General features: G+C 35.4%; 3 protein-coding genes across 4 annotated transcripts; 2 read left to right on the top strand and 1 right to left on the bottom strand.

The window, feature by feature from the left end:
- Nucleotides 1-1908: 1908 nt before the first annotated feature.
- On the top strand, nucleotides 1909-6353 carry LOC306850319 (adhesion G protein-coupled receptor F5-like). Its single transcript, XM_079385890.1, has 8 exons — nucleotides 1909-2032; nucleotides 2559-2743; nucleotides 2848-3033; nucleotides 3667-4977; nucleotides 5057-5098; nucleotides 5250-5285; nucleotides 5394-5474; nucleotides 5572-6353. Exons 1-7 carry the CDS (start codon nucleotides 1912-1914, stop codon nucleotides 5454-5456), a joined length of 1944 nt encoding a protein of 647 aa, XP_079242016.1. The 5' UTR covers nucleotides 1909-1911; the 3' UTR covers nucleotides 5457-5474; nucleotides 5572-6353.
- LOC306850463 (ankyrin repeat domain-containing protein 66-like) lies at nucleotides 6341-7522 on the bottom strand (the record flags this gene model as incomplete). Its single annotated transcript, XM_079386115.1, has 3 exons — nucleotides 6341-6467; nucleotides 6611-6839; nucleotides 7384-7522. The coding sequence occupies 3 exons, from the start codon at nucleotides 7520-7522 to the stop codon at nucleotides 6341-6343; spliced, it is 495 nt and encodes a 164-aa protein (XP_079242241.1).
- A 2461-nt stretch (nucleotides 7523-9983) lies between these two features.
- On the top strand, nucleotides 9984-26818 carry LOC306850284 (structural maintenance of chromosomes protein 6-like). 2 transcript variants are annotated; one of them, XM_079385836.1, is made up of 27 exons: nucleotides 9984-10072; nucleotides 10424-10570; nucleotides 10657-10774; nucleotides 15579-15684; nucleotides 15775-15911; nucleotides 15994-16055; nucleotides 16234-16314; nucleotides 16395-16496; nucleotides 16618-16737; nucleotides 16829-16924; nucleotides 17386-17532; nucleotides 18182-18270; nucleotides 18460-18624; nucleotides 19229-19407; nucleotides 19487-19688; nucleotides 19772-19886; nucleotides 20893-21056; nucleotides 21222-21357; nucleotides 21457-21537; nucleotides 21624-21794; nucleotides 22589-22726; nucleotides 22873-23018; nucleotides 23284-23409; nucleotides 23515-23620; nucleotides 24053-24205; nucleotides 24300-24397; nucleotides 25668-26818. In XM_079385836.1, exons 2-27 carry the CDS (start codon nucleotides 10442-10444, stop codon nucleotides 25738-25740), a joined length of 3240 nt encoding a protein of 1079 aa, XP_079241962.1. In that variant the 5' UTR covers nucleotides 9984-10072; nucleotides 10424-10441; the 3' UTR covers nucleotides 25741-26818. The 2 variants fall into 2 exon arrangements, with proteins under 2 accessions (XP_079241962.1, XP_079241961.1); XM_079385835.1 differs by having other exon boundaries at nucleotides 18457-18624.
- Nucleotides 26819-26830: the final 12 nt, after the last annotated feature.

Genomic DNA, 26830 nt, shown 5'->3' with positions numbered 1-26830 from the left:
GTGGGGGGAGTGAATGTCCAGCGCTCCCTCCACCCTCAATACCACGACTGAGGTGCCCTTGAGCAAGGCACCGAACCCCCAACTGCTCCCCGGGCGCCGCAGCATAAATGGCTGCCCACTGCTCCGGGTGTGTGTTCACGGTGTGTGTGTGTTCACGGTGTGTGTGTGTTCACTGCTGTGTGTGTGCACTGCTGTGTGTGTTCACTGCTGTGTGTGTGCACTATGTGTGTGTTCACGGTGTGTATGTTCACTGCTGTGTGTGTTCACTGTGTGTGTTCACGGTGTGTGTGTGTTCACTGCTGTGTGTGTGCACTGTGTGTGTGTTCACGGTGTGTGTGTTCACTGCTGTGTGTGTTCACTGTGTGTGTGTTCACGGTGTGTGTGTGTTCACTGCTGTGTGTGTGTTCACGGTGTGTGTGTTCACTGCTGTGTGTGTTCACTGTGTGTGTTTTCACGGTGTGTGTGTGTGTTCACTGCTGTGTGTGTTCACTGTGTGTGTGTTCACTGCTGTGTGTGTTCACTGCTGTGTGTGTGCACTATGTGTGTGTTCACGGTGTGTGTGTTCACTGCTGTGTGTGTGTTCACGGTGTGTGTGTGTTCACTGCTGTGTGTGTGCACTATGGATGGGTTAAATGCAGAGCACGAATTCCGAGTATGGGTCACCATACTTGGCCGTATGTCACTTCACTATCACTTCACTATCAATTCTAGTAATACGTGCACTGTATACATGTACATATACCTCACCGGCATGTTTCAATTTCTTTTAGCTTGCAAAACAATACAGCAAATTGAAATATTTTGATTCTCTGATTATCAACAGTTACAGGTAATCATGATAACAAACACATATAAAACACATTTTAAATAGATAAATGTCAGAAAATGTAGTAACATTTTTGATTTAAAGGAGTGGCAGTGTGATCGCAGATTATACGGTGCAGTTGATGAGTTCAGTTACAATTAATGATTTGAAGAATGTAGCCAGCGAGCTGCCTAAAACCAATCTGGTAACAACAGGTAACTTATTTATTTCTTTCACTTGTTTTATTATTGCCAATACTTCAGACACTATGTTATGTGAATAAGAAGAGTTTTTATACAGTCACAGCTTATTTTCTCCAAAGGCATCATCACTATTAAGGGGCCTAAAAATAATAATAAGACGATTGATATTGGTTCCTCGACAAGTATAACTTGTACTCGACCAGCAGAGCTGGATGTGGCGGTACCTAAGTGGGACTTAACAAATGTGCGGAATAAAACAACAGAGATCACAGTTGGACAAGAGGCTAACTTCACAAACAGCGGTTTGGATAACACTATCATTCTGAAAAACATTTCAGGAAGCTGGAAAGGTATGTTTCTGTACACAAATGTAATCAAGATAACTGCATGACTTACAGCTTAATGATGATGTGCGTAATTTTTTAATGTTAAAATCTATCTATCTATCTATCTATCTATCTATCTATCTATCTATCTATCTATCTATCTATCTATCTATCTATCTATCTATCTATCTGTCTGAAGGAACAATTCAATGCGTGTACACAAGTGGGTCCATAGAACACACAGCAAGTACAGAGTTGGACATAGCACTTCTGCCAGAAATACAGGCTATGAGCTATCCTCAATTTCCAAATTGTAAAGATCCAAAACCAAAACCGGTTGTTGTTGAGTGTAACATTTCAGCCGACACAGAAAATTACACTGTTAAGTGGAATAATAGTAATTTCAAAGAAAAAGTTGCAGGTAAGCACCTCTTAACCATTTTTGCTCTCTCGGTGCAAACACAGCCAGTGTAAACAATGTGTTGGAAAGATAAATATCTATTCATTATTTTTACACATTTTTTTATTACTGCATTCTCTAGAAACCAAAGGGAATATTATATCTTACAAAGCAGAGATGACCATATACTGTTCAGAGAAAAATAATGAGACAATCTATGTTGCATGTACATTCACAAACAACAGAGCCAATTTCAACAATTTTACAACCAAAACTGTGGAGATTCCCATCATTCTTCGTAAGTTTTGGTGTTGTTTAACTTTTTGTCTTTGGAGAATTGTAAAGGATATCCTGAGCAATCTTTTTCCATAAAATGGGTTTTTCAAGCTCCAACACTCACAACAATGTGGCTCGAATGAACCACGCTACACCTTTACGAATCCATACAACATCACAACGTCATTATTCACTGGCATTCTTCCCCTCCGTTGAAGCTCTTAATTGGAATGCAACAACACTGACTACAAAAATTACTTTTGAGAGCTGCAGTTGAAGATGAACAATGAATAATGATGATGATTTGGATTGGCTTTTGTGGTGCTTTTTGTCATACAGGTTTGGAATGGCATGAGTGAGTAAACAGGGAGACAAATTAAATTTTTGAGTATATTTTGGAGTTATTGTATATGGATGAATAGCTGAATTACTTTGTTTCTTCCAAACAGATGCATATTATACTTACTAAAGACTAGTAACTGCTTTTAATCATAAAAACAAAAATGATGAGGAAAAACAAATCTGTGGTATTTCATTCCTTAATACAGCCGATTCAAAAATCTGTGAAAAAGATGGTGTCTGGCCCATCACAAAAAGCGGTTATGAGGCTTTTCTATACTGTGGGAACTCTGCTGTTGGTTGGAAAAAGAGAGAGTGCAAAAACCAAGAGTGGCAAAAGGAAATCTCTACTTGTGTGAATGAGGACCTGCATGGCATTAAAAAGGATATAGAGGTATCATTCTTTGGTATTCATTTACTTCATTCGTCATTGCTGGACAGATTTACTCATAGGACTAAATCCTTGTTGTTGTTGTTTTTTTACTTTCATAATAACAGATATTAAATAAAGGCATTGGCCTTATTAAGGATGATGCAGGTGGACTTTTCAACCGAATAAAGCAATCGACCACTATGGAGACATTCAACTCATTTGCAAATATAAATGAATCTATAGTTATTTTCGGAACCATGAACAATGTATCTATACAGCAGTCAAATCAATGGAATGATACTGTCATGTCTGTATGTATGTTTTCTCTTAAGTTTCTTTGTGGCATTATTTGCTAACATTTAACTCTTCTTTAAATCTTCAGTAGTTTTTGGTTGGGAAAAGGGCTATTTTTGAGATCTACTGCAATAGTTTTATGAACTAACACAACGCATGTGAAATGTTTTAGAGTTTCTTAAGTATTCTATAGTTTTTCCTCAATGGCTTTGGCTCATTTTTTGAAACAGTCCTCTGAACATTCGCTGAACTGGAAGTGCAATTGTCACAACTGCCTTTTTAGAAGTCGTATAGAGTATGGCAATCAACTTAATAGTTTTGGTCAGCAAGCCATGTACATTTAGTTATTGTGCAATTTGCACCTGTAATTTGTTTAAATGAAATTCAGGTCTGGTGTGAACAAGAAACGAATTGAACTTCCTATTTGAGAATTAAGCCAAAGCTATTCACAAATAAAATACATTCACAATATTAAGTGAAACTTAAAACAACAATACACAAGGAACGCAAAGGCCAAAGAAACTAAAATTTTTAATATTTCTGTTTTAAGCAAATTATATTAAAACAAAAATCTTTACTGGAAACATCATATTCCTGTGTTTGCTCAAAGTTGAATTGCTTTTCACTTTCTTCTTGTTTTTACATTACAGGACTTTGTCAGCTCTATAAGCAATGCTTTGAATGACACAAATGCCTGGAAAAATCCTCTAAATGAAAGCGATTTTTTATCTGTAACATATATAAAGACTATTGAGGGAATTATAAGCAACTCAAATCTGACCTTGGATGCTCCTAAAACTTCTAAAAATGTTGAACTGGCAGTCTGTAATACCAGAGATGCAAAGTGCAGTACCTTCGATGCCAACGTCACCTCAGACGATAGGGTTGTTGTCACTGGATTCCGGCAACTTAATAACATTTTACCATACTATGACGGAATACAATCAAAGACCACCATCTTGTCAGTCAAGACTGTAAATAATATCAGCAAGACTAATCACATCTCCGTTCAGATGACGTTCGATTATTCTAAAAAAAGACTTCGAAATCATGAACTGTATTGTGTTTTCTTGAATGAAATGAACAATACTTGGTCTTCAGAGGGGTGTAAATGGGGTGGTGCAGAAAGACCAGACTTGTGCACATGTGAACACAACTCTGCGTTCACCATAATGATGTCCAAAAATCCAGAGACCCTTCCGTATATGGAGGAACTGACCTACGCTGGCTTAGGAATATCCATCGTCTCACTTGTTCTGTGTTTAATCATTGAGTTTTTGGTATGGGATACAGTTGTAAAGTCAGGCATCTCCAATTTTCGGCACGTGGCCTTAGTCAACATCTCTTTATGCTTGCTGCTTGCACACTGTGGATTTTTAGCATCGTCTGATCCGAAGAAAATCCCCCAAAACTGGTGCTCCATCCTTACAGTAACCAAACACTTCTTTTTCCTCGCCGTCTTCTTCTGGATGCTGTGTTTAAGTGTCGTGCTTCTTCACCAAATGATTTTTGTCTTTGACCAGCTGAGGAAAAAGGTTTTTTTGGTATTGTCTATCACTGTTGGTTACGTATGCCCTTTAATATGTGTGGCAACAACCTACATTACTTTCGAGAACGGTAAACCTGATGAATACTATTCCACAGAGACTTGCTGGCTCATATATCAGGGTGTGTTGAAGGGCTCCCTCTTTTCCTTTGTAATTCCTGCCCTAACTATTGTGATAGTAAACCTTTTCACACTGGTTGTGGTGATCATGAGGATATTATCTCCTACTGTGTCGGATTCAAAGGCGCGGGACCAAAAGGACGTTGCCAGGGGTATGATAAAGACAATAGTTTTCTTAAGCCCTGTGCTCGGAATAACTTGGGTCCTCGGGATTTTGGTGCTGTACCTTGATCTTACACAAAAACCTTACGCCCAAATTGTGAACTACGCATTTACATTGTTCAATTCACTGCAGGTGAGGGTCAAGCATCAAACACTTTATCTGTTTATGTACTCATTTGTGCATTAAAATATTTTGTTGTATGTCATTGCAGGGCTTTTTGATACTGCTGACAACCTGCTTAGGAGAGAAAAAGGTAACTATGCCCACTACACGTGCCCTCCGTATGATTGATCATAACTGTTTAAGGAATTTAGACTGAAAATATAACATTTATTTGCATCAGTTGATGATCACTGATCACATTTGCAAGGTTTTAGTCTAATTGTATTTCATTTTCCTCAAAGGTTCGTGATGCACTTCTGAAGCGTTTCCAATCCAAGGTTAGTATGTACGAGAGAAATACATGCTTTTACAACCTCCAAATGCATTACGAACACATGAAATATATGAAATAACACAGCTCGCATTCCCACATGTTCTTACCTTAGAAATCAGTGCATTCTAAAAGTCAAAGCTCAACCAAAGAGACATCTTCAGCTATGACCAAATAAAGATCGGACAGATTAAAGGCAGGTAACATTTGTGCTCTTGACAATATTTGATTTAGTGTCTACGTATTTTGTTCTAATGTTGTTTTTATTCCAAATCTGCATATGAATTATTTAGTCGGTGCCTTCTAAAAGTACTGAAAGAGAAGACATGAAACTCGAGGGAAACTGGAACATCTTCATGGATTAAATTCTGTCACATTCAACAGCTATAAAACTTTGTTTTCTAGAATACTGTACAGTTATTTGTGATATTCCAGCTCAGAGGATATACATATATTTAGATGCAGTCATGTTAGTCATATTACGTATGTTTTTAGATTTCTACCAGAGTGACTGAGTTCATTTTTCTTTCTGAAAATGGTTTAGTCAGTTTTTTTCATGAATATGAATGGTTTATTAAGTATAATTATGCTTGTATGTGTGTAGACTACTCGGTGTTACTCAAAACTAGTTATAGATGAATATGAATTTGGGCATATGATTTAGTCATTATTTTTGAACATGGTTTATTCAGTTTTACATACATTAATGTAAGTATGCTTGTATATCTATATATAGCCTGCCTGGTAATACTCAGAACTTGTGAAAGTCGTAGATGAGTATGAATTTTTATTTTTGAAAATGGTTTATTCAGTTTTATGTATATTAATGTAAATATATTTAAGGTTGTATGTCTATATATAGCCTACTTGGTATTAATAGTAACTGGTGACGGTAATACATGAATATTAATTTTGGCTTGTAATTTTACTGTCCAGCAAGTTTTCTTTTATATTTTACTATCTTTACTATATTTTAATTTCATTTAGATGTGCAACAAAAATAGCATATGATGCCTATAAGCATCCATTAGTTTGTATTTTGCTCTCATGGTCTAATAAAACCTACTTTTTAATGACTTGATGTTTTTTGGCTTCTTTTCTCTCCTGTTCCCATTCTTCATCAGTATCGTCTAAGGGCAGCCCATTTAACTTTGCCATTTGCCGGTAGCTTCTGCTCTCATCCTCTGCCCTGAAAGTACAGAGAACACCCCTTTATTGAACATCTTGGATCACATTGCCATCATATAAACAGCATCAGAAAATGCCACAATCAGTAAGAACTGATAATTTCACAAATGTGATTCAGAAAACAAAACAACAGATTCTTCTTACTTTTTAAGAAAATTAACACAATCTTCATGTCCGTAGATTTCAGCAATCCTGGCAGGTTTATCGCCAGAGGAATCCTCCTTGTCGACAGGTGCATGTAGGGAATGAAGGAGTCGAAGTACTGCTAGTTTTCCAGACTCCGCTGCAAAATGTGCGGGTGTCCATCCATTATCCGTCCTCAAACAAGCCCTGGCTCCATTTTCAATTAATATTCGAACCATCTCTGTTTGGCCTTAAAAAAGATCAGATGTTAAATGGCATTAGCATCACACATACTTAAAGTGCTCTATTTTTATGCATTAATTTTGTACTTAATATTGGCTACTAAAAGTTAGTCTCTAGTACTGCTTAAGGTAATCTTAAGAACATCTAAGTGTACTAAAACGTGCTATTTTGAGACACCGTTAATATGAACTAAAATGTGAGATAGTATGATAAAAGCACATTTTTAGTTCATATTAACATTTTAGCACACTTAGATGTTCTTAAGATTAAGAAGTACTAAAGAATATTTTAGTAGGCTATATTACAAAATTAGTGCATGAAAATAGAGCACTTTAAGTACATTATGCAAATGCACTTTTTTACACCTGGGACAACTGGGTTAATGTCAAGGTCACATTTTTTTCACCATATTCATGACATTACAAGACTTTCATACTACTAGTCTGTTGAATTGTCATTTGTAAAAGACTATTAAATTATAATAATGATTGCTTTTTATACATTTTGAATAAAACAGCACTTTTTGCACCCGAAAATAAGCTATAACCTGCCTTTTGATGCTGCCCAGTGCAGCGGGGTCTTCTTGTTCCAGTCTAAGTCTTTCTGATTAGGGTCACACGAATTTTTCTTCACAATTTCTTCCACTAGATCATAATCTCCAGCAGCTGCTGCCTGATGCAACTCAGTCATCTTTTTTAATCAGTAACATTAGAACTGTCTGAAACCCTTTGGTGTTGCTTTTCTGGCTTGACTTGTTACCACAGCAACTCGACAGCAGGCTTTACCCATAGAAAAAAAAGTTTTAAATAAAAAATATTATAATAAACAAATATTCACTATATATTTTCAATGCAATGTCTATTTTGATTTCGCGCTACATTACTGTACAGAATAATTGTAGCAGCATACGGACAGAGTTGTCACGTGATACCTGTTACTTTTCTCAGCGAAGATCAATTTGGACCAATCACAGCCTCTTGAGACTGCTAATAAACTTTAGATTGTTTGGGATTTGCATTTGCATCACGTACAATTTCACTGAATTTATATATTTTTATGCATTGTAATGCACAAATGTTTTAGTTCATATTAAAAAAATTAAACGGCCATTAGATCTGAATGCTGCTCGTCGAAGGATTTTGAGCCGCTGTGCGCCCCCTTGAGAAAGAACCTTGTAAGCATAGCCTCTACCAGGAACAATAGGGACGTCTATTATAGAAATTCTGAAACACAAACCTATATTCAGGTGCATCAAGATAAAGAAAAATTACTACACACTATTGCACAATAAAGAGAAAAAACTCCACTACAGACCTCGGAGTGAAGGAAGAGCAGGACTGTGGTCTGAAATGCTTGTACTTTCTGAACAATCATCATTTCAATTTACAATTACTTGTGTATAAACAGTATTTATATATAAAAAAAATAAAATCAGAAAAGAATGATTATAAATACTACCTTAAGCTAAACTGGGGTATCAACAAAACCAACAATGCTTTTAAAATGACAAGAAACATGACAAGCAACACGGCAAATAAAATCTCCAATCTTTCAAAGGTTGAAACAAATATTTGTCAGTTTACATTCATGTGTCCCATGAAAAACAAAGTTTCAAATTCTGTTCATTTGAAGATGCACTTAACAGAGTCACATGAATCTTCAGTGCAAACCTACAAAATAACAAAGAAAACAGTTATTAATAAAAAAAAAAGAAAAAAAGATTACATTAAAAACCCACATCCCAAAGAAAAAAGCAAATAGTACCATGAGTAAGATTGGATTTTCTAAACCAGCTCCCCAGTCTTCTGCTTGCCGTTGTCGGGTTGTCCTCTGACAAATAAATAAGCATTGTAAAGTCAGCCAAACACACCTGTGACTAATTATCAAGTCTTAAAAATAAATAATTCTATCCCATCAGGTACAGAAACACATACAAACCTTTTTCAGATCCTCCATCTTTTCTACTTTCCTCTATGTCCAACAGCATTTGCTCAGCTGATACAACAGGAACGCCATCATCAGATTCATGACAGACTTCATGGATTTCTAAATCTGAGTTAATCCCTATAGGATCATCAGCAGTGACATCAGAATTTGTTACAGCAGCAATCATATCTGCTCCATCAAGCTGATCATCCACCTTGTTTTCAGGTACACCATGCAAGCCACCTTTTACTTCTAATGGTTCAATCTGATTAGCTCCATGTTGTTCTGCACCATGAGATTCAATTGTGTGCATATCCTCTATAGAGACTACATGGCCCACAATTGCTTTATCCTCTGAAACTATTTGATCAGATGTTGATGCAATGGATTTTTCACAGCATTCAATCACCTCAGAAGAGTTCTGATCATTTTGTGCACAACAGCTCCAAAATTTTGTCATGAGCTCATTTACAAGACACTGTGGTGACTCAACTTTAACATAATATGGAGGGCTGTTAGGATCAGTTGCACTGTCAATGCACTGCACGGTCACTTTCAGAGGTTTATCCACTAAGAGCTCATAGAAATGACCAGTAGCTGCACTGTCCCAAGATCAGTTTGTTGGTTTAAATTGACTCTTGTGATCTGAACAGTCGTACTGGATCCAACTTTTGGCAAACCGGGAATTAAACACATCTTGGCTGAGAATCTGGCCACTCAAAAAGGTTAAAGAGCAGAAATAGGGAGAATCTAGAGAGAAAAAGAGAGAATAACTGATTATTAAAAGAACAGTTGACACATAAATTAAAAATGTAATTTACTTCTCGCTCTTTGGTGCAAGTTGTCTTTTAATACGTATAATCTAGTTTAAAAACGTTAATTTTTGTTTTGTTTAATTAACTAATTAAAATAAACCTATACAAAAGTTATCATTTTGTAACTGTCTTTTCCTCAACAAGTTACTACTGTAAAACTGTGGTACCGTCTCATTAGCCACAACTGTCATGGACAGTTAAAAAAAATAAAAATTAATAATCATCATAGAAAAACTATTTACACTGTTTGTGGAAATCCACTTGTGACTGTAAAGTAATGACATTTTAGCACAAATAAAACGGTTAATGTGGTCATTTGCGATCGGAATATTCTACAAAGTACGTTTATGGACATATTTATGCAGCATAATAAATAAGCACTGGTGGTTTTAAATTTTACAGTCATATGAGGAGGGTGGAGTTTGTTGTAGCTGCGCGGCTTCTGTTAACCAGGAAGTCCTCAATAAGATACATTCACTTTCCAGATGCAGAGGAGTGGGTAAGTACAATCATATGCATGATGAAAATAATACAGCTTATTCGCTGTTAAACTGTGTCCGTATGCGATTCTAATGTGCTTTTTAATTGGCTGTACTGTACACCTGTTCATCTATGGCAGATGAGTTATGTCAGTGTAGCTTGTGCGATGTTTGCAAGCGCATCTATGGTTCCTCTTTGTGATGCAGCATCTGTGCGTATTAATGCAGTGACATTGTAAAGTAGCTTCTGACATCAAATATGAACTTTCTTGCTTAAAATATCATGTTTCATTGAACTGTGCAGAAGTTAGAATGTGACAGCACTTTAGAAATGATGCATGCTGATGTGTTTCTGTGCTCCTTTCTTCTAGGCTGGGCATCTTTCTGCCATGAATAAGAGGAAGTCTTGTGTCCATAATGTTGTAAAACCATCTAAGACTCCTAGGACAGATGGCAAAACACATGTTCAGGATGAGGAGGAGGATGAAGTCCAGCAAGATCAGTCACTCTCTGCTTCGGTCAGTTTAGTGATTTCCTGAATACATAACATCACTAAATGTTAAAGTGACAGTTCTGGTTTAAATAACATCTTGTGCTGTTCCAGAGCGTGGGAGATATCGGCGTGATAGAAAGTATCACTCTGAGGAACTTTATGAGCCACCATTTGCTTGGACCTTTCAAATTTGGACCAAATGTAAACTTCATTGTTGGGAACAATGGAAGTAAGAACTAGCAATTTTTTTTTAATTGAACTGAATTAATAAAACATTCATGATTTGCACTACCAGTCAAACACAATTTTGGAAACACTTGAAAGCATTTAAAATAAATTGCGCCTATATATGAGATTTTTTACAAAATTTGTGTTCAACTGTTCAAAAACTGTCTTGGGATCAAATAGAAAAACTGACCCACTTTGGTTTCACTGCAATTGGCCAAAAATCAACACTATAAAAAACACTAAACATTCATATAAAAATAGAAAACCTCTGTTGTAGCTTGTCAGATACTGTTTTAGTATTGTTTCTGTTTTCAAAACTAATGTGAGACCAGTGAGGTGCTAATTCGGCGAGAGAAGGTGTCAATAAAAAGGTCCGTACACCATACTAATCAAGCAATTACAACTGTTTATTGTTGATACACACAGCTGATATCAGTAATACTGATAATGATCATAGGTAAATGCATAAAAGAATAGTGATAATCAAAAATAAACACATTAAAGAAGGATAATCATAAGCCAGTGCATAATATATGAATGATCATGAGTAACTGGATAAAAGATAATATTCGTGAATGAATAATACACTAACTTGAGCATACACTAAACCTAAAACCCCAAGCAAAATATTATAAGTCACAGTCGTTTCAGTCACAGTGGAAGACGGGGATGCGCGCTTATCCCACGGCTGAGCTTCCACTGTTTCTGAAAGAAACCTAATTTTGAAGTATAAAACATGGGGTTTCTTTACTCAGAAACCCTATTACTCAGGAAAATGTCTGAGGTTTCGCAATAAGTGTGTATTGTGCCAGAATTCTGCACCTGGATGATCAAACCACAACAGTTTCCAACCTTATCTTGAAGGTCAATGTAACCTCTCTCCCAGGAGATTGTGATGTTGTTTTGCACCAGTTGGAACCATGCCCCTAGCTTTTCAGTCTCTGAATGTTCATCCGTTGAGCGTAACACAAAAAACAACCCATCTCTTACAGATACTAAAACATAATTCTTGTCTGTTTTTATTGTGTTATTTCTATTGTGTTATGTAAAAAATTTTGTCACGACTACTTGTAGCAGCTATTTGTGCACTGAGGTGCAAATGTGTAAATAATATTTAACATTAGTTGTACTTAGTTTAAATGTGCTAGTATTTATTGCTATTTGTACTTCCTCTTAGTTTTTATTATTTTAATATATATTTTTCTTTTTTTTTAAAAGATAAATGATAAAATGAGTTTTTCACACTGCTTTTCAGTCTAGCAATTGAGGTCCAAAAACTAACTACCAAACAACCTTTAACATATTTGTTGACTGTGAAACTCACCTAGATAAAGAGAGAGTGATTTTTTCTTGCTTGATTCATAAGATGAGTCACAATTTCAAGTAAATTTGAACTCCTGTTTCTCAATTTATTTAATTTCTCATGTATATATATTTTAGTGTTTGACAAGTTACAATAAAGACTGACTTGTTAGGGGTTCAAGCGCGTAGCGCTGAAACCCTATTGTAATTGTTAGAAAGGTCACGGATGAGCGACTTCCACGTAAAACTGATCGTGCAGACCAAACTGTAAGTCATAGAGACTTGAAACTTGGAGGGATGGTAGTACTCACACCGCCTACAAGGTGACCGAGGCTCGCCCCAATCGGCCTGATGGGGGTGCTACAGCGATCGAAAGTACGAAATCGCTTGTAACTCCTAAACCATTCGTCACCATCCTCAAGTGTCTTTGGAATCCTTGGCTCATGCCGGACAAAACGCATGGCTTAGATTCGATCGTGAACCTGGTGAAATTTTCGGGTATTTCGTATTTTTTACAAAACCTACTTTTGGGAACTAGTCCTAGGTTTTTCGCCCTAGTCGGAACCAAACCAGTGCAGAAATATTCTCTGGATGAAGATCAATAATTATCAACAAAAAAGCTGAACTTTCAACTCACGCTCGCAAAGGGCCACGAAAATGTTCGAAAGAGGCTGGGCCAATTTTACTAAAATGGCTACACTCGGTACACGTATATGAGCTCAATATTTGGTCAAATAAAAAAAATTGTGCAACTCTACCACTTGGTATACAACAGCTATAACTAGGCAACCGTTTATCCGATCAGCTTGAAAATTGGTATGCTGCATCTTGGTCCAAGTGGCACAAGTGTCAATAAGGACATTCGCGTATCTCAAAAAACATGGCCGCCATCGGCCTATGAAGTTTAAGCATCTATTTGACAAGGTTAACTGAGTTCTATCGGAACAAAACTCGGTGGACATGTTCGACTCATGGTCTGTAAGTCTGTAATTTGAAAAAAATCGGCCACTAGTTGGCCCTAACTATATTTTTTGGCTCTGTAATCACGTGGTGTTTCACATATCCACACAATATGCATATCATTTGATAGATCTCCTCATAATGCACAACTTTGCCTCGAGAACCATTGCTGTCAATCAAATTGTTTGTTAATTATTCACAAATATGTTGAAAACCTAATTTTGAGAGCTACTCCTAGGCTTTTCGCCCGATTGGAACCAAACCACTGCAGTAATATTCTTGAGCATACACTAAACCTAAAACCCCAAGCAAAATATTATAAGTCACAGTCGTTTCAGTCACAGTGGAAGACCAACACCTGTCCGAGAAATGCCGGGCAATGCGCGCTTATCCCACGGCTGAGCTTCCACTGTTTCTGAAAGAAAGCCCATGTTTTATACTTCAAAATTAGGTGCGGGTTAAGAACAACCCTCCAAGTGAGAGAGAAAGCAAGTTGGCCAGACTCGATCCCTCTCCCAGTTGGGTGCCCTGTGTTTCAATTACAAAAAGAGGAACCATTACTCAGCCAAATTTCTGAGGTTTCGCAATAAGTGTGTATTGTGCCAGAATTCTGCACCTGGATGATCAAACGACAACAGTTTCCAACCTTATCTTGAAGGTCAATGTAACCTCTCTCTCCCAGGAGATTGTGATGTTGTTTTGCACCAGTTGGAACCATGCCCCTAGCTTTTCAGTCTCTGAATGTTCATCCGTTGAGCGTAACACAAAAAACAACCCATCTCTCACAGATACTAAAACATAATTCTTGTCTGTTTTTATTGTGTTATTTCTATTGTGTTATGTAAACATTTTTGTCACGACTACTTGTAGCAGCTATTTGTACACTGAGGTGCAAATGTGTAAATAGTATTTAACATTAGTTGTACTTAGTTTAAATGTGCTAGTATTTATTGCTATTTGTACTTCCTCTTAGTTTTTATTATTTTAATATACATTTTTCTTTTTCTCTGGACACTCTAGGTCAATAATTATCAAAAAATTTTGAGTTTTGTCCTTTGGTTAGCTATAACAGGGTCATTTAGCAAAGGGGAGTGGCCAAATATACCCAAAAGCCTGTAAAACCTAAATGAAAATTCAAAACTTTACTAATCTTGGTGAAAACACGTGTCAGACGACTCTTAACAAGCATACAAAGTTTCATGGAGATCGGACCATAGGTGGCGCTATAACAGTTAAAAAGGCCTCAAAAACACAATATTTCTGTATAAAAAGACCTCAAATTGTAGAACATGTTCATATATTCACACAAACACATGATCTTCATATCATATGATAGATCTTCTCATTCTAAGCAACTTTGCCTCTGGGAGTAATGCTGTGCATCAAATCGTTCATTAAATATTCACAAATATGTTAAAAACTTAGTTTTGCAAACTAGTCCTAGGTTTTTTGCTCAGTCTCGATCAAACCAGTGCAGTAAGATTCTCTGGACTTTCTAGATCAATAATTATCAAAAAAAAATAAAATTTTGTCCTTTGGTTAGCTATAACAGGGTCATTTATTAAAGGGGAGTGGCCAAATATACCCAAAAGCCTATAAAACCTAAACGAAAACTCAAAACTTGGTGAAAACATTTAACTTATGATTCTTAACAAGTATTCAAAGTTTTATGGAGATCAGACCACAGGTAGCGCTACAACAGTCATAAATGTTCAAAACGATCATATTTCTTTGGTAAATTACCTGCATTTGCCCAAAATTCTATTTTTAATCATTGATTTAGGTGGTTACAGCCATGTTAACACAAAATCTTTTTCCTTATGTGCTTAAATGCCTTAAGTGCTTGAACCCCAGTAATCGCTGCTTGCAGATATATTGTTTTTTTTTTTGCCTGACTCTTTAGTCATGCAAATTGCATGGAAAAAGTGAGGGTCAGTTTGGGAATTTATACAGCCATTCCTAAACACATATATGTGTGGGACTTTCACATGCACATTAATGACTTCAAATAAAAAATATTCACAAAATTTCATGAATAAATAAATAGTTTAACCAGTAGTTCAAGCAGTTTGAAAACTGAGTTTGCGTCAAATTGACCCCAACACAAAAATGGCTGTTGTTTGCGTGGATACTGATGAAAAAGTTATGTACTCTAAAATACTTCAAAATCAAAATACTTACAGTAAATAATGGGTCAGTGTGTTCAAACCTCTGACTGACAGTGTATAAATAAATGTTTCTCAACATTTTTGACTTCAAAACCCCTCCTATCTAAGCTAATACACACCTCTGGTACTTCAGTTTAATAAAAATAAAACTATTTATTAAATCAACAAAAAATATGATGTCAGTTTAATGGTGTATTTCTTTATCTTGTGGCATTTTAAGTTTGATTATGTTAATATAACTACATTTAAATCACTGTAAGATGTTTTTTAGAAGTGGGCCCTGCAGCTATATAAAAACATGAAAGTATTAACAATATGGGTCATTACTCAAAAACAGTCTTTTCTCAGTGTACTGTATGCATTTTTTTTTCTAAGCTGGGAAAAGTGCCATTCTGACAGCTCTTATAGTGGGTCTTGGTGGAAAAGCAACCATAACCAACAGAGGAACATCTTTGAAGGGCTTTGTGAAATATGGAGAGAGGTTAGTATATTTTAGAATACAAAATGCAATAGTATCTCTTCATAAGATAAGATTTCTGTTTGTTAGCTCTCTTGATCCTTTTGTTTATAGTTTTGCAGACATTAAAGTGCATTTAAAAAACAGAGGAAACGACCCCTATAAAGGTGACATTTATGGAGATAGCATCTGCATTGAGCAGCGGATCACAAGCGACGGTTGCAGGACTTGTAAAATCAAGAATAAAACTGGTAATATCATGACTTCTTCTCAGATCACAGGTAATATCAGAAACGGGACTTTCTCATATATATTTAGATGCTCTATTTTTAGGTCATGTCATTTCCACAAAGAAGGAAGAGTTAACTGCTATATTGGACCATTTCGGCATCCAGGTACTTTTGGTGGAAGTAAAGATATCAGCTCATATGACTTAACTTTTAGTTATTGATAAGTAATTATTTTAAAATCTAAGTTAAAAATCTAGTTGTTTTATTATTGATGTTGCATAAAGTAAACCACACAAACCTGTAATCGATTTATTTCTGATTCTGGATTAATTTCATATTACAGGTTGACAATCCCGTTTCAATACTCAATCAAGAAATGAGCAAACAGTTCCTGCATTCGAAAAGTGAAGCGGACAAGTACAAGGTGATTTATTTTTTTTATATATGCCATCAATAACTGAAGCAGTTTTCACACTTTTCATATCTTTTTTTTTTCATATAAAGTTTTTCATGAAAGCAACTCTTCTGGAGCAAATGAAGAGAGACTACATTCACATCAAGCAGACTAAAGCCTTGACGCGCGAACAGGTGGAAAGACAAGAGGAGGTGATTTGTGAATAGTCAAGCATCTTTATTAGTGTTTCTCATGCTTCACAACCCATAATGCCTGTTTTACACATGCAGTCACCACTAACATCACACATCGGTCATATCTTTGTATTTTTAGTGTCTTAAAGATCTCAGGCAGTTGTTTTTGCAAAAGAAAGAAAGATATGAACGCTTGGCATCGCTTGACAATATGAGACAGACTCTAGAGGACCTGAAAAAGAAAATGGCATGGTGTTTGGTACGTTATTTTAGTGCTTCTTGCAGAAGTGTGAAAAGTCGCTTGCGTTAGAGAGTCTTTGTTCAGCAGTGTCTCTGTTGGTTGGATGTAGGTGAGAGAGAAGGAGAGGCTTGTTGAACAACTGAAAGAACAAATTGAAAAAGAAGAGTCTGATCACAAAAATGAAGAAAAGCTGCAGCATTGTCAGGTCTGTTTGTTTGTCTGTCCTTTTTTAATGGGTGAACTATGTTTTTATTATGGTATATTAAAACTGTTTGCTCAGCAAAGCTGCATTTATTTGATCAAAAATACAGAAAAAAATGGTAATATTATGGAAGTTTAAAAGAACTATTTTCTCTTTGAATATTTTGTTTTTATTAAATTTATTCCTGTTATTCAAAGCTGAATTTTCCGCATCATTACTCCAGTCTTCAGTGTCACATGATCCTTCAGAAATCATCCTAATATGCTGATTTGGACAAGCAGACATCTTTCAAAAATGTTATAAATTATAATTATTATAATGTATAAACAGGGAAGTTTTTAACAGAACAACGCCACCGATAGTGTCATGTATAATTTTCAGTACCAGTTAAACATCATTAAAGTGTGTATTGTCCAAATATAACATTAGTTGGCATTTGACTCTAAATATTCTTTGCTTTTAAGAGCAAAGTTACCGCTGCTGAAAAGAGATTGCAGGACATTCAGAAGAAGGTTTGCATGCTTCGAGAAGAGCAGGAGCATTTGGCAGAGGAGAGCCGTAAAATGAAGGAAGAAATTAAAGTCAAAACGAAAGCACAGAAAAATCAGGAGGTGAGATTTGTTTGTTATCTCTTAATAAAGACCATTTGAAGACACCTGCTCACACATGTACTTTAATATCTAATAATTGCTGCATTAATTTTAAATCAAGACATGCATCTCTTTACAGTTAAGATAAACATTTAACATTTACATGTGAGCAACATTTGCCTGTGTTGTGTTTTATTATTATTAAAGGAATATGTCACCCAAAATTCGTTCTTCTGTGGAATACAAAAAGGGACATTTTGAAGAGCGTTTGTGCTGCTCTTTCCCATGCAGTGAAGGCATTAAGTGACCAGAGGTTGTGAAGCTCCAGCAAAGGACAAAAAATCTGCATAAAAAAGGGGGCGATGCAACTTTTCAGGGATTGATAACCTAAATAATGACAAAAGACTTCAAATATAGCTTACAGATTTTATGCAGATTGTTTGTCAGCTCCAGTCATTTGCTATCTTTGAATGGAAAAGAATGGTATGAACCATCTAATTTTGTGTTGCACGGAAGGAAGAAAATCAATCTGGGTTTTAAACAGACCGTAAATTATTACATGATTTTAATTTCTGGGTGAACTACTGCTTTAAATTAGCTGATTTTCTAAAGAGGGTTCTTCTTGATTTCTAAAGAGTTTGTATAGATTTTTAGAGTGCCACTTTTTCAGGTGGTTTACTTCCGCGCTGAGAATAAATTGAAACAATTAGAAAAGGAGCAATGCCTTCTTCAGGAGCGAATTCACAAAATAAGTCATGGGTGAGTCCATTTGTTGAGGGAACACCTCTAATTTTAGGCTGTTCATGTCGATAAATTGTTTAATATCATGCTGTGTGTTCGAATTCATTTTTAAAAGTATTTTTCCAAACCATTTGTTTGACTTGGTTGAAAATGTAATGAAAGTAAGTGACTAATTTGGTGATGCTGTCAATGTCACGTTTTTAGCAGTGACAGAAGAAGCCATGAGACTGAGCAAGCACAGCATCAAAAAAAAATATCTGCCTTCAAAAAGCAGCTGGAAAAGCTTGAGAAAGAGTCCAGCACTCTGAATCAAGAGATTAAGGACAAACAACAAGCTCTGCTTAAAGGAAGAGAGGAATATGATAAACTGAGGTAAAGTGGCAACTTATTTTCTTATGGCACTTGACTGGACAGTGAAGAGGAAGACGGGAAAGTGGAGGGACACAAGGTGTATTCAAACATGCTTTGCCACAACATGGCTTCGACTTGAAATAGACCTAAAATGTGAAAAAATCCACTTATTTTTTGTAGTGCTGTCAAACAATTAATCGCATCCAAAAATACATAATTTACATAATATATGTATGTGTACTGTATATATTTATTATGTATATATAAATACACACACATACAGTATATATTTTTGAAAATATTATATATAATATATAAACATAACATTTTTCCTAAATATATACATGCATGTGTTTGTATTTATATATGCATAATAAATATACACAGTACACACTCATATATTATGTAAACAAAAACTTTTATTTTGGATGCGATTAATCGATTGACAGCACATTTTTTATGATTTTTCCTTTGTAAAGAATATTTTGCAATATGAAAACTGTTGCAAATGTGATAAAGATGTTTGTGCAAAAATGTGTGATATGACCACTTTAAATATAGAACCATCTGTACATGATCTTTATTTGGATAAATTACAGTTTTGGAGTTTTTATTAATTTTTTAGCATGGAGGAAAAGAACATCCAGATCTCTCTGGAGTCCAAACTGAAGAGAAAAAAGCAGCTAATGGCCAGCAGATCCAACAGACTGAGACGCTTTGGCGATCACATGCCAGAATTGTTGGAGTCCATCAACAAAGCCTTCACTCATGGCCAATTCATCAAGAAACCTGTGGGACCAATAGGTCAGAGGTCTTCCATATCTTCAGATTATTCACTCAGTCTTACAAAGAATTACTCATAATCTTTTTTAATCATCACCAGGTGCATGCATCAGACTAAAGGATCCCAGTTTAGCCGTGGCTGTGGAGAGTTGCTTACGAGGTTTAATTAAAAGCTTTTGCTGTGACAATTACAGGGACGAAAACGTCCTGCAAGGACTGATGTCCTCATACTTCCCCAGAGTCAACAGGCCTCAGATAATCGTGTGTTCATTCACGGACAGAGTATATAACCTGCAAGGCCGGTAAGAAATACTTGTGTCCAGAAATGGAGTCAGAGGTCTTATGAGGGTACAGTAAACATGATGTTTCTATGTGTTCTTGTCAGTGGAGTCCATCATCCTGAGTTTCCAACTGTGCTGGACTGCCTCAATATCGAGAACCCGGTGATAACAAACTGCCTCATTGACATGAGGGGCATTGAGAGCATTCTGATTATCAAAGTAAGTTGTTAAGTAATAGTAACAAGTAAAAGCATTTATAATAATGTATAACACAGCGAGTGGGGTGCAAACATCTAAATAAAAGACCTCATTTGCATTTAACTCATTAAGAATTGTGTAAATATTTATATTTTATTTTTAATTATAGTTTATATGTTCAAAAGTTTGAGATTTTTAGGGCCAGATTTACTAAACAGGGCAAATTAGCGTTAGAGTGCAATTCAATAAAAGCGAATACCAGTGAATTGACGAGCGCAAATCTTACTAAATCATGTTGCATCATTCATGTAAACATGCATATTCAATAATGTGACTGAGTCGCAAAAATAACTCTGTCCACCCCTTTTCAGCGCTAATTTCCCACTACCACATTACATATAAAAATAAAATGACTTTTCTATTTTAATATACTTTAAATTATAATTTATTCCTGTGATGCAAAGCTGCATTTTCTTCAGCCATTTCTCCAGTCTTCAGTGTCACATGATCCTTCAGAAATCATTCTTATAAGCTGATTTATTATCAATGTTGGACGCAGTTTTTGCTGCTTAATATTTTTTTTAAACCTCTGATACTTTTTCATGATTTCATGATTTGTTTTTATTTTTTTAATTTAAGTAATTAATTATTTTGTTCTGCAAGAATATGTTAAATTGATTGAAGACTTATACTATTATTACAAAGGATTTCTTTTTTTAACTCTTTATTCATCAAAGAATCCTGAAAAAATATCACAGGTTCCCAAACAAAATTAAACGGCACAACATTTTCCAATATGAATAATAAATCGGCATATGAGAATGATTTCTGAAGGATCAGGATGTGATGCTTGAAGACTGGAGTAATGATGCTGAAAATTCACAGGAATAAATGATAGTTTATGTTAAAGTATATATAAAAAGAGAAAACTATTATTTATACTGTAATAATATTTCACAGTCTATATATTTAATCGCTAGATATTATTTAAATATATGAATTTTATATTGTTTTTGTTTTTAAACAGGAGAAAGCTTGTGCAAGGAAGGTCATGCAGGGGTCGAGACCCCCAAAGAATTGTCGTGAGGCCTTCACTGCAGATGGTGATCAGGTCTTCACCAATCGCTATTACACACCTGAACATGAAGCACTGGCCCAATATCTTGGTGGAGACCCGGAGGCAGAAATACGGCAAGTCTAATCTTCACAAATACTGAATAAACCTCTTTCATCAAGCAATTTGTCTCATGACACAATAATGACAATTCATGCAAACCCTTGTGGAGCCCAATTCTTTATGGCATGAACAGAGGCAATTATGCTTAAACATATGTGCTTATTTCTACTGATTTACAGTCTAGTGGAGTCAGAGCTGGAGAACAATCAGGCTCAGCTTTCTCGGTTCCAGCTTCACTTGGGCTCTGTGAAGGAAGACATTCAGTTACTGGAGGAGAAGCTGCGTAGTGTCATCGTGGCCTGCAAAAACAATCAGGTATTGAACTGCATGGGCTACACCATTATATAGTCCATATTCGTGTCCAAACATATCTGCATACAGTAGTTGATGCTGGCTGTAATTGTTCTTTTTTAGGAAAGTATAAACAAGGTTAAAGCTTCCATAACCGAGCTTGAGAACATTGAAGAGGCACAGGCTGAAGACATCAGCTCCCTGGTGAGATCTCTATGAATTTTACCAGGCAAACGTTGATGCTTATTGTTTTGTGACGTGGAATAATAGGCAATTTGTGAAATGTACAGGAAGAAGATGCACAAGAAAATGAGCAGAAGATCGAATCGGAGAGGAAAAATGTGAAAGAGGCTCAGGATGAGTTAAAGAAACATGAGAGAGTGCTTATGAATATTAATCAGAAATATATAGATGTGAAAAATAAAATGGAGCAACTCTCAGATGAGACAGATCAACTGAAGGTGAGAGACAGCGCTGGACGATCAGTATACAATGCAACGCTCAGTTTAAATATTTTACATTTGAGATTTAAATATTTATTTTTTTGTATTCTGAAATATATATATATACACTCTTCCAGTCAAAAGTATTTGAACAGTAAGATTTTTAATGTTTTTTAAAGAATTCTCTTCTGCTCACAAAGCCTGCATTTATTTGATCCAAAATACTGCAAAAACAGTAATATTGTGAAATATTTTTACTATTTATAATAACTGCTTTCTATTAGAATATATTTTCAAATGTAATTTATTTCTGTGATCAAAGCTGGATTTTCAGCATCATTACTGAAGCCTAGTGTCACATAATCCTTCAGAAATCATTCTAATATGCAGATTTGCTGCTCAAGAAACTATTATTATTATTATTATTAATATTAATATTTAAAAAAGTTGTCTTTTTTCAGGATTAGTTTATTTATAAATAAAAGTATAAGTATAAATTGTATAAATAAAAAATAAAATAAAGTGATGATAAAGACATTTAATGTTACAAAAGTTTTCTGTTTCAGATAAATGCTGTTCTTCTGAACTTTCTATTCATCAAAGAAACCTGAAAAAAAATTAACTCAGCTGTTTTCAACATGATAATAATAATTATAGTTTATAAAAAAAAAAAAAATTAACCAGTAAACGCAGGCTTGGTGAGCAGAAAAGACTTCTTTAAAAAAAAAAAATACACACACACACACACACACACACACACACACACACACACATATATAGTGTTTATTGAAAGATGGATTTGTCTTGAATAGGAGGAGCAAGTTAAGGCAGAGGCTGTGTGCAGTAAACTTGATCAAACCTTGAAGATCTTGAAGAAGAAACTGGAGGATCATCAGGATACTGTTCAGGCCATGAAAGAGGATCTGTCACTCAGAGAGGAAGAAGCACAGGTAATCACTGCTTTATGCTTTTCATATCATATAGTGTAATATATGAAATTCCTTATCATAAGAAAATCTGCATATTGTTTTCATCCAAAGAGCAGTATGGCGAAATATTGCACTTGTTCATTGTTTGTAAATGGTCTGCTTTGTAGGAATGTGAAGCCAAAGCCAAAGAGATCTGTCCTGTGCGACAGCAGGTAGGTCAGAGTGCCAGAGGTATTGATGCCGAAATCACACTCCTGCGACAAAACATCAGTACAGAAGAGAGCAGCCATGGCGACAAGGAACAAGTTATCCGGTATGTACAGCTTTTTTATATTTTATTTTATTTTTAAGGAGATAGTTTTAACTGATAGCTCATAGCATTTGATATTTTCATATTATGTTTTATTAATTAAATTATTTTCAGTGAAAAATGTTTTAGCTCAGTTTCATTTTATATATATATAAATATATATAATACATTAAAAGTAGCATGTTGGAGAAATAAAAAGCATATATGTGAAGCCTGTATTTTTTTGACATAGTACTGAAATAAACCACTGAAAAATGTATTTTTCCAGAGAGTATGCAGAAGCTCACAGTAATTACAAAAGCAAATCCAGCCAGCTGAGGGATCTCAGGAAGTTTATTGATCGTCTCGACCACATCATGATTGACCGTCAGGACCGATACAAATCAATGCGACGGTAACTTACTTAGTATAACACGGTTAAGTCACAGTTGGAGCCTATGTTTCTGTTTAAAAGATTGCCATTCCTGTTCTTTAAGTGTCTGTTGAATTGTGTTTTCAGGTCACTTTCTGTGAGGTGCAAGCTGTACTTCAACAACTTCATGATGCATCTGAACTGCTGTGGCTCTATGATGTTTGATCACATCAATGAAACTCTGTCCATTTCTGTAAGTTATGTTAGGCAGCAAGTTATATTTTGACTTCCGTTTGCTCAAACGTGTGACTGAATCAGCTAATAGGATGAATCCCATGAAAATATCTCTTGGGTCATATAATATATTAAAGATTTTGAAAATGATTTAATCAAGGCTGCATTTATTTGATCATAAACAGTTAAAATTAGTATTATTGTGAAATTTAAAATTGCATTTTTTTTTAGTTGAATATATTTTAAGAAGTTTCAGTACCATTACTCTAGTAGTGTCGCATGATCATTCTAATATGCTGATTTGCTGCTGAAGAAACATTTATTTTTTTATCAATGCTGAAAACAGGTGTGTGGAAATTGTGAATATATTTTCAGGATTCTGATGTATGTGTTAAGTGAGTACACAACATCCTGGGTTCTTTAGTGATGTATGTTACTTGTTTCGGCTCAGGTGAAACCCCCCGGTCAGGAAAAAAACAACGTCAATGACATGCGTTCCCTCTCGGGAGGCGAGCGCTCCTTCTCCACTGTCTGCTTCATTCTGGCTCTCTGGGAGATTACAGAGTCACCCTTCCGGTGCCTGGACGAGTTTGATGTCTACATGGTACGTACTCTTGACTTTATTGAGACATGTCAAACATTAGTATTTTACATATAAAGTATATCATGTGTTTAATAAGCTCTTTTGTATTTTTAAGGACATGCATAATCGCAGCATTTCAATGAACATGCTCGTGGCCCTTTCAGAACGACAACATCTGCGACAGTTCATCTTCATCACCCCTCAGTCCACCAGGTAGAAAAATAAGTTATTACATGTTTTATGGTGAAACTCACTGAAACGCATCTAATTGACCCTAGTGGGAAAAAAACTAAAATGTATATTTATATACCCTGCTTTCGGTATACTTAAGGTATGCTAAATTTGAACAACTAATTTTGGACTTAATCCACTTTAATTGTGCAGAAGTAGTGCTGAGGTCCAACTAAAGATACGCTTAAGTATATTTGATTGGAACTATTGCAAGTATACTTCAGGTAGACTTGAAGTATCTTGCATTTAAAGATTGATATTATACAGAGATCATACAATCATTAATGGTGATATTAAAACACATTTTAGGCAAAATATTGAGAAATGTGCATTGTGCAATAAAGAAATACTTCAAATGAAGTGAATTTATCATTTTAAATCAGTAAGTCTCACGTGATATGTCAATAAATATGTTAAATGAATTTGAAGTATACTTAGTATGAAAGAAAAGTATTTGAAATTATGGCAGTTTTTTTTGTTGTCGTTTTACTATGGGATATTTCTCACCGAAAGCAAAACAGATTTTTTTTGTTTGAAATTGAAAAACATCATAAATAAAAAGTTTTCTGACATTTTTATAAAAAAGACACATTTTTTAAAGGAATTAAGATACATTAAAGACAGTTTAAGACAAGTACAAATCATGGGTGTTTAAAAATGAGAACTTCAATAGGAATATCATCATACAAAAAGACTTTAATGTATGATGCCTGTTTTAGGACCATTACCGCGTTTGCATTGTGATAATTAAAGAGTTTTATTACTGTAATCTGAACACATGTTGTAGATTTCCTTTCTTTTTTAAATGCGAATCTGCATAAATTCAGTAAAACAAAAGATACAATTATGTATACTTATGATTTTGTGCTGAAATATGACCAAACTCTTGAAAGTTTTTGTGAGATGCCAGAAGTTACTCAGAGTAACAGCATTCGTTCCTGATCAGCTTCTCCTGTCCTCATAATCACATTTATTCAGGCAGGAAATGCAAACGGTTTGTAGACCACAAACCCTTAAGCAGGTTTCTTCATGACTTGCTGAACTAGTGCTTAGTTAATTAGTTTTTGCAGACATTAGTTAATCAAATGCATAATTGTAAACCAAGTAAAAGCGTATTTGTCCCGTAATGAGAACATTTGAAATGTCCATTTTTGCCCAGGGTTTTTGCCCAAATGCCCATTTAAGACACTGTATCCTCACTCAGCACTGTTTTTGTATGTAGACGTTGATGTTTCTTTGCATTATCTTTCAGCCATCTGCCAAAAAGTTCCAATATTACGATCCACCAGCTTCAGGATCCAGAGAGAGAAGCGGAGGAGGAGTGAGATGGGTGTTAGGTACGGACATTGCCTGGAGAGAAAGCGTGTAACGTTTATATGTCTGTACATTCTATTATGCGTTTGCTTTTATTTATTTTTAAAGAAGTTTTGTTCTAGTTCCTCTGCAAAGGATGTTTCATGTGTGTTAGTGTCCACACCATTTCATCAAGTTCTGATCTTTTCTTTTCTTCTTCTTTTTTTTTTAAAGAAAAAAAAGGAGGCTCAAGGAATAGTTCACCCAGAAATTAAAATGTGCTTTAAATGTACTCCGTCTCAGGCCATCCGATGTGTAAATGACTTTGTTTCATCATCAGAACAGATTTGGAGAAATTTTACATTACATCACTTGCTCACCAATGGATCCTCTGCAGTGAATGGGTGCCGTCAGTAATCCACACCACTCCAGTACATCTACTAACAATTGCAAAGTGAGAAGTTGCGTGTTTGTAGGAAACAAATACATTAAGGCGTTTTTAATGTCTAACTTAGCTTCAGCTAAAATATGAGTCCTCTGTACATACTGTAATATTGATTTCTTTAATGAAAAAGTCTGAATCAGGAGAGTAATATACACAGATCAAGCCCAGTTTACATGTGAAAACAGTCCAAAACAGTTCTAAACAAATATGTTGGTGGATTTTGACATGAGAGGACTTTCTCACCGATGGAAGCGTTTTTATGGATTATGTATTTTGAACATAAGTGACTTTTGAACTTAAAACACCCCATTGCTGGATTTTTTTTACAAACACACAGCTTTTTACTTAGAGATATTAACTGATGGATTAATTGACTGGAGTGTTGCGGAGTTTTTATCAGCTGTTTGGACTCTCATTCTGACGGCACCCATTCACTGCAGAGGATCCATTGCTGAGCAAGTGATGCATTGCTACATTTCTCCAAATCTGAAACAAACTCATCAGCATTTTGGATGTGGTGAGGGTAACTTTCCATTTTGGGGTAAAAAAATTCCTTTCGTTTTCCAACCGTTAGCACCTGCTCATGACGGTTTGAGTATGTTCAGAATCTGCATTTGTCAGTTTAAACGTGCATCCTCTGTAATAAACCACAGTGCTCTTCCTAGATATCATTAACC

This window comes from Barbus barbus (assembly GCF_936440315.1).
Source record: "Barbus barbus genome assembly, chromosome: 30".
Lineage (NCBI taxonomy): Eukaryota > Metazoa > Chordata > Actinopteri > Cypriniformes > Cyprinidae > Barbus > Barbus barbus.
The sequence above is the reverse complement of the archived record's forward strand: the minus strand, read 5'-3'. Positions and strand labels throughout refer to the sequence as shown.